Below are 19966 nucleotides of genomic sequence, written 5' to 3' on the forward strand. Positions count from 1 at the left end.
GTTAGACCGCACCCAATACTGACACCGTCTCCATGGCACTCGTCCACACCAGGGGGTCCATCCCAGCAAAAGAGTCCACAATCGAAATATAGAAAGGACAGTGCCACACCAGGAAGTGACAAACAGTAACTTTCTTTATTCTGCCTCCTGCGGCGACGTTTCGGTCCGTGGACCTTTTTCGTGCTTGAAAAAGGTCCACGGACCGAAACGTCGCCGCATGAGGCAGAATAAAGAAAGTTACTGTTTGTCACTTCCTGGTGTGGCGCTGTCCTTTCTATATTTCGATTGTGGACTCTAGAGCTGCAGATGCTGTCTGACTTCCTTTTCGAAGTCATTTCGTACAAAGGCTGGGAAAAGGATGCCAGTGCTGGGGTCACGTGTTACAACACTGCACGAGAGACCCAGGGAGAGCGAGTGCTGACACCATGTGAACTGCGCCAGCACTGAAAGTGAGTATAGGCTGTATTATTTTATTGAGGCCAAGCATGGGGGATGAGAAGGACTTGTCCAAGTAGTGGACAACTTTAAGGCAAAAAATCTGAAGGAAAACCTAGATGTACCTTTGCAGGACTCTGTAAAAGGTACAGGGCTGTGAAGCCAATGGGTAATGTTGATTGCCACCAATCTTTTCTAGAAAAGGATAATACTAAAGGAATATTGAATTAATTTTTAACATCTTGACAAAAGAAGACTGTTCTGCCCATTCTAGCGAAGGTCAGGGCTTTGTATCTAGCTTTAAAAAGGTTTAATACCATAGTTTGGTTTTGCTGTGTTATAGCACCACCCAGTGGTGGTTAAATTTATTACCTGTGTTTTTCAGTAATTATTAGAGTGTTGCATTCTGGGATTCACCAAGGTATCATGGGAAGGGGAAACTCCATTTTCTCTCTGTGTATTTCCCTGGACACACGTGTTAATCTGCTGTGTTGAACTACCTCACTTACTTGCCATTCCGGTTAAAATTATCCGGTAAGACCATTATCCCTGTTCTTGCTATGTAATGTTGTACAGAGTGTGATTAACTGTATAGCAGCCAGTACACATGAAATGTGATTTCAGTTACCTGCTGTATGTAGTTATTATAGAAGTTGCATCATCCTGTATGCTTTCCCTGTTAGTTGCAGTCATGTTATTATTTGCCCAATACTTACTCAAATCATTTGTATTCTTATAGTTTTACCACGCTCATGTTTACCAATAAACAAGTTAGACTACAGAGAACAGTCTGCTTATTTGGGAGACAGAAGTGGTTTATGCCGTATGTCGGATCACACACCGTATCAACGTGTATGAAGACAGAACAGTAAAACGGATACTTGACGCCAGCTTGGCCAGTAAAACGGATTCTAGATACCAGCGGAGGCCAGTAAAACGCAGGCTAGATACCAGCAAGCAGTAAAACAGAAGCTAAATACCAGCAGAGGCTAGCAAAACCAGGCTAGACGCCAGCAATAACAAGACCACTTACACAGCCGCTTGTACCACACCACACAGCCTGCAGATACCGCAGCGGCCGCCATATTGCCCGCCAAGCGCTACACGTCTCAGTCTACGCTGAAGTCATTCCTACCCGCTCTGAGACGTCCTACAGCCTGCAAACGGACACACAATGTCTGCAAGTCGAGCATCCTCACTCAGGACGAGGTCCCATACAAGCTGCTCTAGCAAGTCTTCCTCGAAAAGGTCTGTCACCCTCGCCCGAGCAGAAGCCGAGGCGGCGAAGGTAAGATCCTCCTTCGCTGCACAAGAGATGCAGTTAAAGTTAAGACAAGCAGAGCAAGAAGCAGAAAGAGCCCGCCTGCAAGCAGATAGAGAAGCAGAAAGAGCCTGCCAAGAAGCAGAAAGAGCCCGCCTGCAAGCCGATAGAGACGCAGATACAGCACGCCTGCGAGCGACCTTAGAAAGGCTTTCCTCTAAAAAAGAAGCAGCAGCCGCAATAGCCAAAGCTGAGTTCTTAGAAGCCGTGGAGTTTCCCGAATCTGAGCGTGACAGCGACGTACGTGGACCAAACTGTCGGGATCACACTCAGTCGGAGCAGCCTTTGGAAGTGGTGGATCACCAGAAATAATACACAAGACACGTCTTGTATAGTGTATCACTGGGAAGTCTCTGAAGCACGCCTGCCTTCAAAGTGCTATCCCTTCTTTATATAGTGGTTTCAGTAGGTTTAGTGGTTATACAAGTTTTGCATGTTTAACCCCTTAGCGACCGCCGATACGCCTTTTAACGGCGGCCGCTAAGGGTACTTAAACCACAGCGCCGTTACTTAACGGCGCTGTGGAAAAAGTCCATAGCGCCCCCCAGAGGCCGATTTTCTCCGGGGTCTCGGCTGCCGAGGGTAGCCGAGACCCCAGAGAACATGACTCGGGGGGTTTTTAACCCACCCCGCATTTGCGATCGCCGGTAATTAACCGTTTACCGGCGATCGCAAAAAAAAAAATAAATAAATAAAAAGCGATCTCTTTTTAATTTCTCTGTCCTCCGATGTGATCGCACATCGGAGGACAGAGAAAAGGGGTCCCAGGTGGCCCCCCAATACTCACCTAGCTCCCCCGATGCTCCTCGTGTCTCCCGGTGGGCGCCGCCATCTTCAAAATGGCGGGCGCATGCGCAGTGCGCCCGCCGGCCGGCACCGGGAGAATCTTTGGGGTCTCGGCTGCCGGGGGTAGCCGAGACCCCAAAGAGCACGATCGGGGTCGGTATTACCGACCCCTGTTTTGCGATCGCCGGTAATTAACTGTTTACCGGCGACCGCAAAAAAAAAAAAAAAGTAAAGTGTAATTCTCTGTCCTCTGATGTGATCGCACATCAGAGGACAGAGAAATAGGGGGATTCGGGGACCCTAGCATACTCACCTAGGTCCCTGGATCCTCTTGCTGCTCCTCCTGGCCGCCGGCAGCAGAACATGGCGGACGCATGCCCAGTGCGCCCGCCATCTGTCTCCATCTGCCGGCCGGCAGGAGAACAGCAGTTGGGGCTAAAATTAGGGGTAGGGTTAGGGGTAGGGTTAGGGGTAGGGTTAGGGGTAGGGGTAGGGTTAGGGGTAGGGTTAGGGGTAGGGTTAGGTTAGGGTTAGGGTTAGGTTAGGGTTAGGGGTAGGGTTAGGGGTAGGGTTAGGGGTAGGGTTAGGTTAGGGGTAGGGTTAGGGGTAGGGTTAGGGGTAGGGGTAGGGTTAGGGGTAGGGTTAGGGGTAGGGTTAGGTTAGGGGTAGGGTTAGGGGTAGGGTTAGGGTTAGGTTAGGGGTAGGGTTAGGGGTAGGGTTAGGTTAGGGGTAGGGTTAGGTTAGGGGTAGGGTTAGGGGTAGGGTTAGGTTAGGGGTAGGGGTAGGGTTAGGTTAGGGGTAGGGTTAGGGGTAGGGTTAGGTTAGGGGTAGGGTTAGGTTAGGGGTAGGGCTAGGGTTGGGGCTAAATTTAGGGTTAGGGTTGGGGCTAAATTTAGGGTTAGGGTTGGGGCTAAACTTAGGGTTAGGCTTCTTTCACACTTACGTCGGTACGGGGCCGTCGCAATGCGTCGGCCCGACATACCGACGCACGTTGTGAAAATTGTGCACAACGTGGGCAGCAGCTGTAGTTTTTCAACACATCCGCTGCCCAATCTATGTCCTGGGGAGGAGGGGGCGGAGTTACGGCCACGCATGCGCGGTCAGAAATGGCGGATGCGACGTACAAAAAAACGTTTCATTGAACGTTTTTTGTGCCGACGCTCCGCCAAAACACAACTGATCCAGTGCACGACGGACGCGACGTGTGGCCATCCGTCACGATCCGTCGGCAATACAAGTCTATGGGCAAAAAACGCATCCTGCGGGCACATTTGCAGGATCCGTTTCTTGTCCAAAACGACGGATTGCGACGGAATGCCAAACGACGCAAGTGTGAAAGTAGCCCTAGGGCTAGGGTTAGGGTTGGGGCTAAAGTTAGGGCTAGGGTTGGGGCTAAAGTTAGGGTTAGAGCTGGGATTAGGGTTAGGGTTTGGATTAGGGTTCGTATTAGGGTTAGGGTTGGCATTAGGGTTACGCTTGGGATTAGGGTTAGGTTTGGGATTAGGGTTAAGGTTAGGGTTGTGATTAGGGGTGTATTGGGATTAGGGTTAGGTTTGAGGTTAGGGTTGAGATTAGGATTAGGGGTGTGTTGGATTTAGGGTTTTGATTAGGGTTATGGTTAGGGTTGACTTGGGGTAAGGGTTGTGATTATGGTTAGGGTTAGTGATTAGGATTATGGATGAGGTTGGGATTAGGGTTAGGGGTGTGTTGGGGTTAGGGTTGGAGCTAGAATTGGGGGGTTTCCACTGTTTAGGTACATCAGGGGGTCTCCAAACACGACAGCCAATTTTGCGCTCAAAAAGTCAAATGGTGCTCCCTCCCTTCTGAGCTCTGCCGTGCGCCCAAACAGTGGGTTACCCCCACATATGGGGCATCAGCGTACTCGGGATATATTGGACAACAACTTCTGGGGTCCAATTTTTCTTGTTACCCTTGTGAAAATAAAAACTTGGGGGCTACAAAATCTTTTTTGTGAAAAAAAAATATCTTTTATTTTCACGACTCTGCATTCTAAATTTCTGTGAAGCACTTGGGCATTCAAAGTTCTCACCACACATCTAGATAAGTTCCTTGGGGGGTCTAGTTTCCAAAATGGGGTCACTTGTGGGGGGTTACTACAGTTTAGGTACATCAGGGGCTCTGCAATCGCAACATAATGCCCACAGACCATTCTATCAAAGTCTGCATTCCAAAAAGGCGCTCCTTCCCTTCCGAGCTCTGCCGTGCGCCCAAACAGTGGTTTACCGCCACATATGGCTCATCAGCGTACTCGGGATAAATTGGACAACAACTATTGCAGTCCAATTTCTCCTGTTACCCTTGTGAAAATAAAAACTTGGGGGCTACAATATCTTTTTTGTGGAAAAAAAAAATTTTTTATTTTCACGACTCTGCATTCTAAACTTCTGTGAAGCACTTGGGCATTCAAAGTTCTCACCACACATCTAGATAAGTTCCTTGGGGGGTCTAGTTTCCAAAATGGGGTCACTTGTGGAGGGTTTCTACTGGTTAGGTACATCAGGGGCTCTGCAAATGCAACATAATACCCGCAGACCATTCTATCAAAGTCTGCATTCCAAAACGGCGCTCCTTCCTTCCGAACTCTGCCGTGCGCCCAAAGCGTGGTTTACCCCCACATATGGGGTACCAGCATACTCAGGACAAATTGGACAACAACTTTTGGGGTCCAGTTTCTCTTGTTACCCTTGTGAAAATAAAAATTTGGTGGCTAAAAAATCTTTTTTGTGGAAAAAAAAATATTTTTTATTTTCACGGCTCTGCATTATAAACTTCTGTGAAGCACTTGGGCATTCAAGGTTCTCACCACACATCTAGATAAGTTCCATGGGGGGTCTAGTTTCCAAAATGGGGTCACTTGTGGGGGATTTCTACTGTTTAGGCACATCAGGGGCTCTCCAAACGCGACATGGCGTCCGATCTCAATTCCAGCCAATTCTACATTGAAAAAGTAAAACGGCACTCTTTCTCTTCCAAGCTCTGCGGTGCGCCCAAACAGTGGTTTACCCCCACATATTGGGTATCGACGTACTCAGGAGAAATTGCACAACAACTTTTGTGGTCTAATTTCTCCTGTTACCCTTGTGAAAATAAAAATTTGTGGGCAAAAAGATCATTTTTGTAGAAAAAATGCAATTTTTTTTTTTCACGGCTCTACGTTATAAACTTCTGTGAAGCACATGGGGGTTCAAAGTGCTCGCCACACATCTAGATAAGTTCCTTAAGGGGTCTAGTTTCCAAAATGGTGTCACTTGTGGGGGGTTTCCACTGTTTAGGCACATCAGGGGCTCTCAAAACGCGACATGGCGTCCAATCTCAATTCCAGCCAATTCTACATTGAAAAAGTAAAACGGCACTCCTTCTCTTCCAAGCTCTGCAGTGCGCCCTAACAGTTGTTTACCCCCACATATTGGGTATCAGCATACTCAGGAGAAATTGCACAACAACTTTTGTGGTCTAATTTCTCCTGTTACCCTTGTGAAAATAAGAATTTGTGGGCAAAAAGATCATTTTTGTGTAAACAAAAGCGATTTTTTATTTTCACGGCTCTACGTTATAAACTTCTGTGAAGCACTTGGGGGTTCAAAGTGCTCACCACACATCTAGATAAGTTCCTTAAGGGGTCTAGTTTCCAAAATGGTGTCACTTGTGGGGAGTTTCCACTGTTTAGGCACATCAGGGGCTCTCTAAACGTGACATGGCGTCCGATCTCAATTCCAGCCAATTCTGCATTGAAAAAGTCAAACAGCGCTCCTTCACTTCTAAGTTCTGCGGTGCGCCCTAACAGTGGTTTACCCCCACATATGGGGTATTGGCGTATTCAGGAGAAATTGCATAACAAAATTTATGGTTACATTTCTGTTTTTACACTTGTGAAAATAAAAAAAATGGTTCTGAATTAAGATGTTTGCAAAAAAAAGTTAAATGTTCATTTTTTCCTTCCACATTGTTTCAGTTCCTGTGAAGCACGTAAAGGGTTAATAAACTTCTTGAATGTGGTTTTGAGAACCTTGATGGGTGTAGTTTTTAGAATGGTGTCACACTTCATTATTTTCTATCATATAGACCCCTCAAAATGACTTCAAATGTGATGTGGTCCCTAAAAAAAAATGGTGTTGTAAAAATGAGAAATTGCTGGTCAACTTTTAACCCTTATAACTCCCTAACAAAAAAAAATTTTGTTTCCAAAATTGTGCTGATGTAAAGTAGACATGTGGGAAATGTTATTTATTAACTATTTTTTATGACATATCTCTCTGATTTAAGGGCATAAAAATACAAAGTTTGAAAACTGCAAAATTTTAAAAATTTTCGCCATATTTCCGTTTTTTTCATAAATAATCGCAAGTAATATCGAAGAAATGTTACCACTAACATGAAGTACAATATGTCACGAAAAAACAATCTCAGAATCAGCGGGATCCGTTGAAGCGTTCCAGAGTTATAACCTCATAAAGTGACAGTGGTCAGAATTGCAAAAATTGGCCTGGTCATTAAGTACCAAATTGGCTCTGTCACTAAGGGGTTAAACAAAGAGACAAAACAGGAAAGAAAGAAAAGAAAAGAAAACAGTTTCGTGGGCGGCAGTTTCACAACAAACAGTACAAAGGCAATTCCACAGACAAGAAAAACAGGATTTCATACTATAGCTAAAATGTCCTTGAATGGACAGGTCAATATTTATCACAAATTCTTTTTTTTTATTTTTGTTCATTGAGGTAATCATTTTTGTTCTGCTCTTCACAATCCCCCCTTTGACATATTCCATTCAAAACCTTGTCGATCATTTTAGTCATTCTTTTTGTGATATTACAAAAAAAAAACTTTATATTCTCGCATCCATTACACAAAATTTATTTGTGCATACCGAGATACCCTTGAGTACAACCTTGAATAATACATATATAATTACAATAACCATAACTGTATGTATTAGGCTTTGCATAATCCCGGTAACCCACCCACCGATCCCTCTGAACCAATTGGCCGTGTTAAGAAAAGGAAAGGTATCTGACCACCAGCTATCCTTATTTTGGTCATTGTCTTTGTCATACTGATCCCTGAGTCGTTGTACGTCTTTTAATTTAAATCTCATACTCATAGTACTATTCGGGTCTATATAATGACAGCAGGTGGGTCCGATGATTTGACACATACCCCCTTGTGAGGCAGTTAGGTAATCCAATACCAGGGTATGTTGGTTAGTGACTATTATAAGCTGATTCTGTACAGCTATACTAGTATTTAATATGTCCAATATATCCCAAATCTGATCATCTAGATAATCCGTGGCTCTAACTAATTTATCCCACATTTGTGTTAACATAGGATAAATAAAAATGGTACTAGCAATTTTGTTGGGAATTCCCATTTGTACTATATGCGGCCTCCCCGAGGGATGTGGTGAGTTATCTGCAGCTCTTTTATACAGTGTGTGCTTGGGCACGGCTTGCATATTCACTTGTTTATTTGAAATTATGAAAGTAGCCGGGGTTAGGCGTCCTAATGTACAAGTACCCTTTATACCTACGGGAAGCCATTTATATGCTCCTTCTCCGCATATCCAAAATGTACCCTCAGGCAGATCCCACAAAGCTGAGTGCTGCAATACCAATCTGTGAGCCAAATCCACAAAACTAGATACATTCTGAAGCATACACCAAGAGGGTTTTTGTCCCAAGGGGCTACAGTACCCGGCTGCGGGATTCCCACATACATGCATTCCGTTGACATACTCATTGGATTCATTACAAACCAGGTTCCCCGGCTTACTTGTACAACTGTTTGCATCACCTTGGGGGAACAACTCAGAATGTTCCCATTTTCTATTATGTATGTATCTTTCCAATACTGTAGGTTTGAAAGCATCAGAGGAATGGGTGGTTGTACTGAAACTGAGCTGTAGATTTTCAGTGGGGACCTGTCCTAAATCAGTTAATCCAGTCTTATTCCTAGGTACCCATTTTCCTCCCTTGAATGCTAAATATTGTAAGTTGTCTATTTTTCCTGTAAGATTGCCCTGCCACCAAGGAAATTCTACCCATCCCACAATTGGTATGGCGATTGTAGTATTCCATAGTCTAGTATTGCCAGGTTGGTTGTTGGCCAGGTTGTCTGAACAATTAGGCCAAGCGAATATTTCTTCAGCTGACACGGGAACTGCTAGAAAAGGTATACTTGTGGCTGATACTGGTGAATGGGTACAGATCCAACAATCTGCCAGGGGTTACGTATTATTTAACAAGTCATGCACTAATTTTCTATGATGTTGTACGAATCTATTGTTCAAAGGGGCTAGAGAATTCAGTCTTTCCCATGCCTCCGTTGAGGTTAACATTATTAACATCAATATCATGAGTCTTATACTGCTTTTTTGCAATGGCTTGCATGTATCCATGATGCCTTTCCTTCAAGCTTGACTGCTGTTGGAGTTGTTAACAGGACTTGGAAAGGTCCGTCAAATCTCGGTTCCAGAGTCTTTCTGGTGTGTCTTTTCACGTAGACTTGATCACCAGGTTCCAACTTGTGGCCTCCTTCGAGATTTTCTGGATCTGGAAGGGAAGCAAAAACTTGCGAATGCACTTTAGTTAAACGTTTTTGTAATTCTTGTACATAAGCAGTTAAAGTCTCAGTATTCAACATCAGTTGTTGTGGAAAATAACAACCCAAATTTGCTGCTCTACCAAAAAGAATCTCATGTGGTGACAGCTTAGCCTTCCCCCTTGGGGTGTTTCGGATGGAATACAGGGCAAGTGGTAGACACTCGGTCCAAGGCTTTCCTGTTTCTGCCATGGCCTTCTGGATTTTTAATTTTATTGTCCCATTTAATCTTTCCACTTTACCTGAACTCTGTGGATGATATGGAGTGTGAAACTGGTTTTCTACTCCCAACATTTTCATAACATTCTGGAATATTTCCCCAGTAAAATGGGTACCCCTATCTGACTCGATCACCTCAGGCATGCCGTAACGGGGTATCAGTTCATGTGCTATTTTAATGGCAGTAGTTTTTGCTGAGGCTTTACGAACTGGATAAGCCTCTGGCCACCCTGAGAACATGTCCACACACACAAGCACATATTCGTATCCATTGTACCTAGGAAGTTGGATGTAGTCGATCTGGAGTCTTTGAAAGGGATACAGTGGTCTTACATGATGCTTGGTTGGGGTTTAATGGCCTGACCTGGATTGTGTGCCAGGCATATAGCGCATGCAGCACACATGTTCCGAGCAAAATTACCAAAGCCTGGAGCCAACCACCTTTCTTTTACCTTGAGCGTCATACCATTTGCCGACACATGCGTGGGTAGGTGGAGGTCACTTGCCACTGCGGGGTACCAGGCTCTGGGTAAACACAACAAAGTTCCTTTTTTCCATAATCCTTGCTGATCTTCTGCCCCTTTTTTCTGCCACTGCCCTCGTTCTTCGTCGTCTACCTGTTTCTGAGCTTCCTTCAATCTTTCCTCATCATCTTCAGAGCTATCTAGTGTGTGGGCATGATGTAAGGGTTTACGTGCTGCCTGTTTTGCTGCCTTATCGGCTTTATCGTTACCCCTGGCTTCCTCGGTGTCGAGTCTCACATGTGCAGCTACCTTTATCACCGCTATTTCTTTAGTTTCTTGTGCTGCCTCCAGAATCTGTCTAATGAGGGAGGCATGTTTAACAGGTTGGCCTGAAGCAGTCATATAACCTCTGGCTCTCCATATTACGCCAAAATCGAAAATAATGCCATGTGCATATCTAGAATCAGTGTATATGTTTGCTGTCTGATCTTTGGCTATTTTTAGAGCTTCAACTAATGCCGTAAGTTCTGCTTCTTGTGCAGACTGATTAGCAGGGAGAGGTTCTGCTTTCAGCACTTCATGCTGAGTTACTACCGCATAACCTGTATGAAATTGTCCATTCATATCTGCATATCTACTGCCATCTATGAAAAGTTCAAATGTAGCATTACAGAGTGGCTTGTCACGTACATTACATAAGCCCTGAGTCTCTTGTTCCATTAATTGTACACAATCATGCATTGACTTTGATGGGTCAAAGGAGTTGGAGAGTGCAGTTTCAAAGGAGTTGGAGAGTGCAGTTTCCTCAGGTATGGTACCCCCCTCAGACTCTAAAGGGAGCAAAGACGCGAGATTAGGAGTCTGAATCCTGGCAAAGGAAATGTTGGGCGGCAGTAGTAGGGAAAATTGGAGACGGAGGTGTCTGGCCATTGAAATATGTTTAGGTTGGACCTGGTTAAGAATGCCATGTACATCATGAGTGGTCTGAACTAGAAGTGGGTGATCAAGAACAATCTCAGAAGCTTTATCTAATAACAGTGAAATTGCGGCTACTACTCTTACACAAGAAGGTGCGGCTCTAGCTACAGGGTCCAGATGAGCTGATATGTATGCCACAGGTCTCTGTTTGTTTCCATGTTTTTGTGTGAGCACCCCTGTAGCATGTGAGTATATCTCAGCTGCCATCAATTGAAAAGGTTTAGTGTAGTCTGGGAGTCCAAAAGCCGGAGCTGATACCAGTGCTGTTTTCAAAGAGGAAAATGACTGTTTAGCCTCTTCACTGAGTGAATATGGTGTGTTGGCAATACAGTCATATAAAGGCTGCATGAGTTGACTTGCATGTATGATCCACTGTCTACAGTGTGAAACAATACCTAGGAAAGCACGCAGCTGTTTGTGATTCCTGGGTTCAAGCATGTTACGTATGGCTTCCGTACGTTGAGGTGTGAGGTGTCTGATGCCCTGTGATATGCAGTGACCTAAAAACACGACTGTTTGTTGACAAGCCTGGAGTTTCTGTCTATTTACTTTACAGCCTTCTTGCGCTAGGAAAATTAAGAAATTAACAGTTGAGGTAACTGCTGTCTGCTCATCAGGGCAACAAATAAGTAAGTCATCTACATACTGTAGAATGACTACTCCTGGTTCTGGGATGAAATTTTTTAGCACGGTCTGCATTGCTTCAGAGTACAAAGTTGGTGAGTGTACCATACCTTGTGGCAATCTTGGCCATGCTAATTGTTTACCCTTGAATGTAAAGGCAAACAAATGCCAACAGTTCTTATGTAGTGGCACAGAAAAAAATGCGTTTGATAAGTCAATTACCGTAAAATATGCAGCAGTGCTGGGAATTTGAGACAGTAAGGTATGAGGATCCGGTACCACAGGGGTGACCGGTGCCAAAACCTTATTGATTTCCCGTAAGTCGTGCACCATGCGATATTTCACCATAGTTTCTTTGGAGGACACTTTCTTTTTAACAGGATATAAGGGTGTATTGGCGGGTGACCTGATTTCTACCAAAACACCTTGTAACACATAATCCTGAATTTGTTGAGAAATCGCCTGTTCTTGCTGGGCGCTGATGGGGTATTGCCTAAGCTGAGGTAATATGGTTCCCGGGGCAGTTTCTAACAGTATAGGAGCTACTGATAAAAATCCTACATCAGTGTCTCCTTTTGCCCATAGGCTGTCAGGAACCCGAGACAAGTCAATTTTTGCTTGTTGAGTGTAAATTTCGGGAAAATCCTCCATTGCCTGTATTCTAACATATGGTTCCAGAGTTTCTGCATCTTCAGGGATGGTCAGCATAACTGTGCCATCTTCTCTAAAATGGATGTTTACATGCATTTTACTTAAGACATCATTACCCAACAAGCAGGTAGGTGCACCTTTAGCAAATAAAAATTTGGATACAAAAGTTTTAGGGCCAAAGCTCACATTTAAAGGTTTTGTAAAGGGCAACGCCTGAATTTTACCATCATACCCTTCTGCAGATGTAACCTTTGAGGATATATTGTCAGGATATGGTAAAAAGTCCTGATTTAAAATGGAGGATGTTGCTCCCGTATCTATCAGAAAAGGTACATTTTTACCCTCAACTTCAACTTGTATTATTGGTCTTCTAGAAGGAAGAGAGACCTGCATAACTTTCAGTCATTCTGAGCTGTCTGTTTGATCAGGCACTGGGTTATTTATCCTATTTTTGGGTACAAAGGTTCCTGAATCTATATCTGCTTTTCTCTTCCTACATTCCCTTTGGAAATGTCCTGGCTTCTTACAGTAATGACAAGTAAACTTTTGATTAGCAGAGCCAGTATTAGCCTGTGCAATTCTTACTGGCTTAGAATTTTCTCTTAAGTCCATTTCTATCCCTACAGCTTTCTGTCTAGCCAGGTGTGGGTCTTCCAAGGTTCTCCAATCAGGGGTTGCGGCCTTAAGCTTTTCCTTCACTTTTGGAGACAATCCATCTATAAAGGTTTTTGTAACCAACCTCATCATTCCTGGAGCGGTTAGATCCATGCCTTCATCTCTGAAATTATTTTCTACACTTAGATAATATTCGTCTACTGATTGTCCAGATTTCTGAGCCACCACTCCCGTTGTTCCTCTCGGCCTCTGTCTCTCCCTCATGAAAACCATTAAGTGATCTACAAATTGTGTACCTGATTCTATCGTTTGTAAGGCACCATCTCCTGCTTGGGGCCTATGTACCTGTAGATTTGCTAATAGCTCCTGGAAGAGTCCAGGAGTCATTTTCATTCTACATAATTCTTCTCCATCTGCCCAAACTCCAGCGTGAGTCTGCATAATTTGCTGTGTATATTGTGCAAATCTAACTGGACACTGGGTGGGATCTGATGCGTTATGCAAGAGAGACATGCCTTCAGCGGGGGACCAAGGGAAATATTGTCGAGTTTGGTGATATCTAGTTCCCATTACTCCGTCAGCACCAGGTTCCCTAAAGGGTCTTGGTACTACCCTAACAGGGGCAAGTACAGCGCCATGTCTAGGTGTACCACAGGCTAGGCAATCATTTCTCCAGTCTGGATTTTGTTGTCCACAGTGCGGACATACCCATCCTCCTGGTCCGGCTAAACTTTGAGGTGGTGTTTGGAGAAAAGATGGGGCATGTGGGTTAAGGTATGGGGGTGGGGTATTTTTAGATTCCACGTTTTGTTTTTCTCCACAGCCTGTGGGTCTAATACACCACTTTTTACTCTGTTGATTATATGTCCATCCCTCATTTTCTGCTACCCTAGAGACATCAATCAATGCTTGGATCTGATCTATCCATTTCTTGTCTCTGATTATGCCTTTTTTCCTTTCCTGAATTCCTTCCCATAGTTTTCTACTAAAAGCTTCTGCCCTAGTAACTCCAAACTTACTAAAAATCTTTTTCAGCCCCTTAGTGGCATCTTCACCACTTCTCTCCTTTATGATAGTATAGATATCTAATTCTTCTGGTTCCGACTTTGTTTGCTTATTCCCCATTTTCTTATCCTGAGCTTTCTTGCCCTAGGTGGCGTTTGGGTATGAGAATACCTCGTTACCTTCTTCCTAAGGAGCTAGGATGTCTTTTTCTTGCCCTAGGTGGCGTTTGGGTATGAGAATACCTCGTTACCTTCTTCCTAAGGAGCTAGGATGTTTAAACTGTGTTGATGTAAGAAAATCCTGATTCCTACACCTATAGCAAACAACACAAATGCAACCAGACAGAAAAAGAAAAAGAACATACAACGTATCTTGTCCCAGGCTAATTTATCTGTCCTGGGCTTATACTATCACATACAACGTATTCTTGTCCCAGGCTAATTTATCTGTCCTGGGCTCATACTATCATACACTTATCCGTCACCAGGTTTTTGTCAAAGACAGGATCAGATATTGAACATAGGCGCGGAGGTCTCCCCGAAAGGACGCAACCACGTTGCCCAGTGGGACAGTCACTTCTTCTGTTTCAACCCCCTGGGCGGCTTATAGGGCTATTCCCAACTTCCACACACCTTCTATTCACATTCACTCTCATTCAATGCCGTACTCCGTGAGGTGATCAATTCCTAAATAGTTCAAGAACCCGAGCTATAGGTATCCTCCTCTACTAGAACTACCCGCTAAAGAACACGACACAGAAAATCTTACGGACAGTGCAGGGCAGATATAAGAGATCTAACAGTGTCTCTTACCTGGCCAGGTTTTTGTTCATCTGCCATCCATTATCCCAGATTCTCTTTTCGTTCGTATTCTGCCGGTGTTCTTGAAGGAATACACAGACTTCGGGTCCCTGTTCAGGCGCCAGGAAATGTCGGGATCACACTCAGTCGGAGCAGCCTTTGGAAGTGGTGAATCACCAGAAATAATACACAAGACACGTCTTGTATAGTGTATCACTGGGAAGTCTCTGAAGCACGCCTGCCTTCAAAGTGCTATCCCTTCTTTATATAGTGGTTTCAGTAGGTTTAGTGGTTATACAAGTTTTGCATGTTTAAACAAAGAGACAAAACAGGAAAGAAAGAAAAGAAAAGAAAACAGTTTCGTGGGCGGCAGTTTCACAACAAACAGTACAAAGGCAATTCCACAGACAAGAAAAACAGGATTTCATACTATAGCTAAAATGTCCTTGAATGGACAGGTCAATATTTATCACAAATTCTTTTTTTTTATTTTTGTTCATTGAGGTAATCATTTTTGTTCTGCTCTTCACAAAACCTTGATCGTCCGGACCCTGCTCAACGCGTTTCAGAATATGTCCACCAACATCCCGGAATAGAAGACAACTCTGATCCATTACACCAACCAGCCTCTACAGATTACCAGAGATCCTTCCTCCAAACACCATACTGGAAGCAGGAAGGTATACTGCGAAACGACGTCGACCACCACTACCGTCTTACAGAACAGAAGGTATGGCCTCCTCCCAGACTGACAGGGACACCCTTCGCTTCAGAACGGTTTTATACAGACTTTCCTAAGCAAGAAGCTCCTACCAGGTATGAGGATGCACCACACACACTGCATGACAACAGCACACCAGCTCATGTTGACACTGACTCAGCCACTATGAACTTTGCAAGGTTCTTTACCCGCCGGGAGCTGGTGACCAAGGGACTTGTAAAGTTCACCGATCGAGCTGAAAGCTACAGAGCTTGGCGAGCCTCCTTCCAGAACGCCATCAGAGACTTGCATCTTTCCAGTAGTGAAGAGTTAGATCTACTGGTTAAGTGACTTGGGAGTGAGTCAGCTGAACACGCCAAAAGAATCAGGAACATTAACATAAAGTACCCACACACAGGACTTCGCATGGTGTGGGAGAGACTCGAAGAATGTTATGGGTCAATAGAAGCTATAGAAAACGCTTTGTATAAAAGAATTGATGATTTCCCCAAGATAGCAAATAAGGGTTATCACAAGCTCAGAGAACTGAGCGACTTGTTAATGGAGGTGCATGCTGCTCAGGCAGAAGGTGACCTACCAGGGTTGGCATTCCTGGACACTGCCAGAGGTGTCAACCCAATCGTCCAAAAGCTCCCTTACAACTTACAAGAAAAGTGGGTCAGTCACGGGTCCCGTTACAAACAGGCTCATAAGGTGCCATTTCCTCCTTTCAGGGTGTTTGTAGACTTTGTTGCTCAGCAGGCTAAAGTTAGAAATGACCCCAGTTTCGATTTCACTATGTCATGTACCACTGCCTCCGGTGTAAAACCCAGTAAAACACCAGTGGCAGTACACAAAACTAATGTTACCTCCACAGGTTTTCCTTACAGGGCAAGTAAAGGTACCGTCACACTAGACGATATCGCTAGCGATCCGTGACGTTGCAGCATCCTGGCTAGCGATATCGTCCAGTGTGACAGGCAGCAGCGATCAGGCCCCTGCTGTGATGTCGCTGGTCGGGGAAGAAAGTCCAGAACTTTGTTTCGTCGCTGGATCTCCCGCTGACATCGCTGAATCGGCGTGTGTGACGCCGATTCAGCGATGTCTTCCCTGGTAACCAGGGTAAACATCGGGTTACTAAGCGCAGGGCCGCGCTTAGTAACCCGATGTTTACCCTGGTTACCATCGTTAAAGTAAAAAAAACAACCACTACATACTTACCTACCGCTGTCTGTCCCCGGCGCTGTGCTTCTCTGCTCTGGCTGTGAGCACAGCGGCCGGAAAGCAGAGCGGTGACGTCACCGCTCTGCTTTCCGGCTGCCCGGCGCTCACAGCCAGAGCAGAGAAGCACAGCGCCGGGGACAGACAGCGGGAGGTACGTATGTAGTGGTTGTTTTTTTTACTTTAAGAGCTTCCTAAAGGAAAACAAGATATGCTTCAGACGCTGCGCGACTAACTCACACTTCGCCAAGAACTTTGAAGCCAGTGTGAAATGCGCAGAATGCAGTAGTGTGGAGCACAACACGGCTTTACACCCTGGACCACCCTCAGGGGTATCGTCACGAGTAGAAGAGTCTGCCGAAAAACAGACGGACACTGACATTGACACCCCAGTGGTCACTTCTCAGTGTACAGAGATCTGCAAGGAATTTGTAGCAGGGAGATCCTGCTCGAAGATCTGTCTTGTCAGAGTATTCCCAGCGAGCCAACGTGATAAGGCAATCAAGGTATATGCAATAATGGACGATCAGAGCAACAGGTCTCTAGCTAAGCCCTTTTTCTTCAACACCTTCAACATTGCTGGTCCCGGCTCTCCGTACTCCTTGAAGACATGTGCAGGTACTGTCGAGACGGCGGGGAGAAAAGCGACCGGATTCAAAGTAGAGTCTATGGACGGCCAAACCTGCTTATCCTTACCATCAATACTAGAGTGCAATCAAATTCCGGACAACAGGTCTGAGATACCTACACCGGAGGTAGCAGCTCATCACACCCACTTGAGACGTATAGCTCACCTGATACCGGAGCTTGACCAAGGAGCCCCTATCGTCTTACTCCTCGGAAGAGACATTCTACGGGTCCACAAGGCTAGAGGACAGATCAACGGCCCACAAAATGCCCCATATGCTCAGAGACTTGACCCAGGATGGGTCATTGTGGGAGACTTCTGTTTGGGTGGAGCACACAGGCCGACATCAGTCAACAGCATGCTCACCAATACCCTCGAGAATGGACGCCCGTCTCTCTTCCAGCCATGCGAGAGCAGTTTCCTGATTAAAGAATTGCCACACAACACCCCTCCATCTTGTCCGTTAGCTGATCCCTCCTGTGAAGACCATGCATGCGACGGTGAGCAAGATCATATAGGGTGCACAGTTTTCCACAGGACAAGAGAAGACAACCAGGTAGCAACGTCCATAGAGGACAGACTGTTCTTGGACATCTTGGAGCGAGAGATAGTAAGAGATGAATCAAAGAGTTGGGTCACACCTTTACCATTCAAACCACAGAGGCAACGCTTACCCAACAACAGAGAACTTGTGTACAGTCGATTTGTCTCCCTTACACGCAAACTGCAGAAGTCACCAGAGACAAAAGAACACTTCTTTACCTTCATGGAGAGAATATTCCAGAGTGGCCACGCGGAAATTGCACCTGTACTTCAAGATTCCGAGGAATGTTGGTACTTACCTATTTTCGGCGTGTATCATCCGAAGAAACCTGGTCAGATAAGAGTGGTATTTGACTTAAGTGCCAGATACGAAGGTGTTTCTTTAAACGACGTCTTTCTATCTTGTCCAGACCTCAACAACAGACTTCTGGGAGTACTCCTTCGTTTCCGCAAAGATGCAGTAGCATTTACGGCCGACATACAACAGATGTTTCACTGCTTCCTTGTTAAAGAAGAACACAGAAACTACTTGAGGTTTTTCTGGTACCGCGATAATGACCCCTACAAGGACATCGTGGAATATCGTATGAAGGTACACATCTTCGGGAACAGCCCTTCCCCTGCTGTCGCTATATATGGGCTTAGACATTCAGCCAGAGAGGGTGAAGCAAAGTATGGATCGAATGTAAGATCTTTTGTGGAAAAGGATTTCTACGTAGATGACTGCCTGAAATCCACACCCACAGATGAGTCGGCAGTCAGTCTCCTGAAAAGGGCACAAGAAATGCTCGCTTCATCCAATTTGAGGTTGCACAAAATTGCTTCCAACAGCCAAAAACTAATGGCAGCCTTTCCCTCTCAAGATTACTCAACCGATTTAAAAGACTTGGATTTAAGCACGGACTCCCTTCCTATGCTGCGGAGCCTGGGTTTACTTTGGGATTTGAAAAAGGATGCATTCACCTTCCAGATCAGCGAAGAAGAGAAACCTTTCACGCGTAGAGGCGTCCTGTCCGTTGTGAACAGCTTGTACGATCCTCTGGGATTTGTAACTCCTGTAACTATCCAAGGTAAAATGATGTTGAGAGACTTCACCCAAGAGACGTCCGATTGGGATGATCCGCTTCCCAGTGAGAAAAGAGACTTGTGGGTAAGATGGAAGAACTCTTTAGAAGCCCTGTCAAGTCTCTACGTTGCACGACCATATGCTTCTGTGCCATCAACAGAAATCAAGATGCAAAGGCTTTGCATCTTCTGCGATGCCTCAACCAAAGCAATTGCAGCAGTGGCGTATTTGAAAACTACTGACATCAATGAACAATGCCACGTGAGGCTTGTTATGAGCCGGACAAAATTGGCCCCACTCCGTGAACACACAGTACCCAGACTGGAACTCTGTGCAGCTGTGTTAGCAGTAGAGATAGCTGAGCTTATCTCGACAGAAATGGACCTGGAGGTCAAAGAAATCGAGTTCTACACCAACAGAAAGGTAGTGTTGGGGTACATTTGCAATGAAACTCGTCGTTTCTATGACTTTGTTAGCAATCGGGTGCTAAGGATCAGGAGATCCACCGGCCCTAAACAGTGGCACTATGTGTCCACACACCACAATCCTGCGGACCACGCAACCAGATCCGTTGAAGCTAGACCATTGACTTCACTTTCTAGTGACTCTGAGGATCCGACCATTCTCACCCCTGCCATGTTACTTACTCAGAAAGCCAGCGTTCTCAGCGCTCCACCTGGAGAATTTAGCAACAAAGACCTCTACAGACGACAATGGAGACAAGTCCAAAGTCTCTCCAATACCTTCTGGGACAGATGGAGGAAGCAGTACCTCTCCACCTTACAACCCAGGAAGAAGTGGCAGACCGACAAACCAAACATCAAAACCGGCGATGTCGTTCTCATGAAAGACAGCCAGTCTCACCGTAATGAGTGGCCACTAGGCCTCATCACTAAAATATTCCCAAGCAAAGATGGGAAAGTGCGTAAGGTTGAGGTCAAAGTAGGCAAGTCCGGGGAGAATAAACTATTCCTCAGACCAGTTGCGGAACTTGTCTTATTGCTTTCGCCAAAAGAACCTATAGGTGGCATCGGTTGATGCCAAGCGGGGAGTGTTCTGCCCATTCTAGCGAAGGTCAGGGCTTCGTATCTAGCTTTAAAAAGGTTTAATACCATAGTTTGGTTTTGCTGTGTTATAGCACCACCCAGTGGTGGTTAAATTTATTACCTGTGTTTTTCAGTAATTATTAGAGTGTTGCATTCTGGGATTCACCAAGGTATCATGGGAAGGGGAAACTCCATTTTCTCTCTGTGTATTTCCCTGGAAACACGTGTTAATCTGCTGTGTTGAAC

At 45.1% G+C, this 19966-nt stretch overlaps 1 protein-coding gene across 2 annotated transcripts in view; it reads right to left on the bottom strand.

Moving 5' to 3' along the window:
* GPC3 (glypican 3) overlaps window positions 1-19966 on the bottom strand; it is an 813378-nt gene that overhangs the window by 22539 nt on the left and 770873 nt on the right. The window contains exon 8 of one of the 2 annotated variants that reach the window (XM_069746955.1): window positions 7092-9111. The exons of the other annotated variant lie outside the window; for it this stretch is intronic. Within the exon in view, the coding sequence (XP_069603056.1) occupies window positions 8921-9111 (191 nt within the window). The 3' untranslated portion in view covers window positions 7092-8920. Of the gene's footprint in view, window positions 1-7091; window positions 9112-19966 lie in introns of those variants that run through there. 2 annotated transcript variants of the gene reach the window in all.

Source organism: Ranitomeya imitator, chromosome 2, assembly GCF_032444005.1.
Source record: "Ranitomeya imitator isolate aRanImi1 chromosome 2, aRanImi1.pri, whole genome shotgun sequence".
Taxonomy (NCBI): domain Eukaryota; kingdom Metazoa; phylum Chordata; class Amphibia; order Anura; family Dendrobatidae; genus Ranitomeya; species Ranitomeya imitator.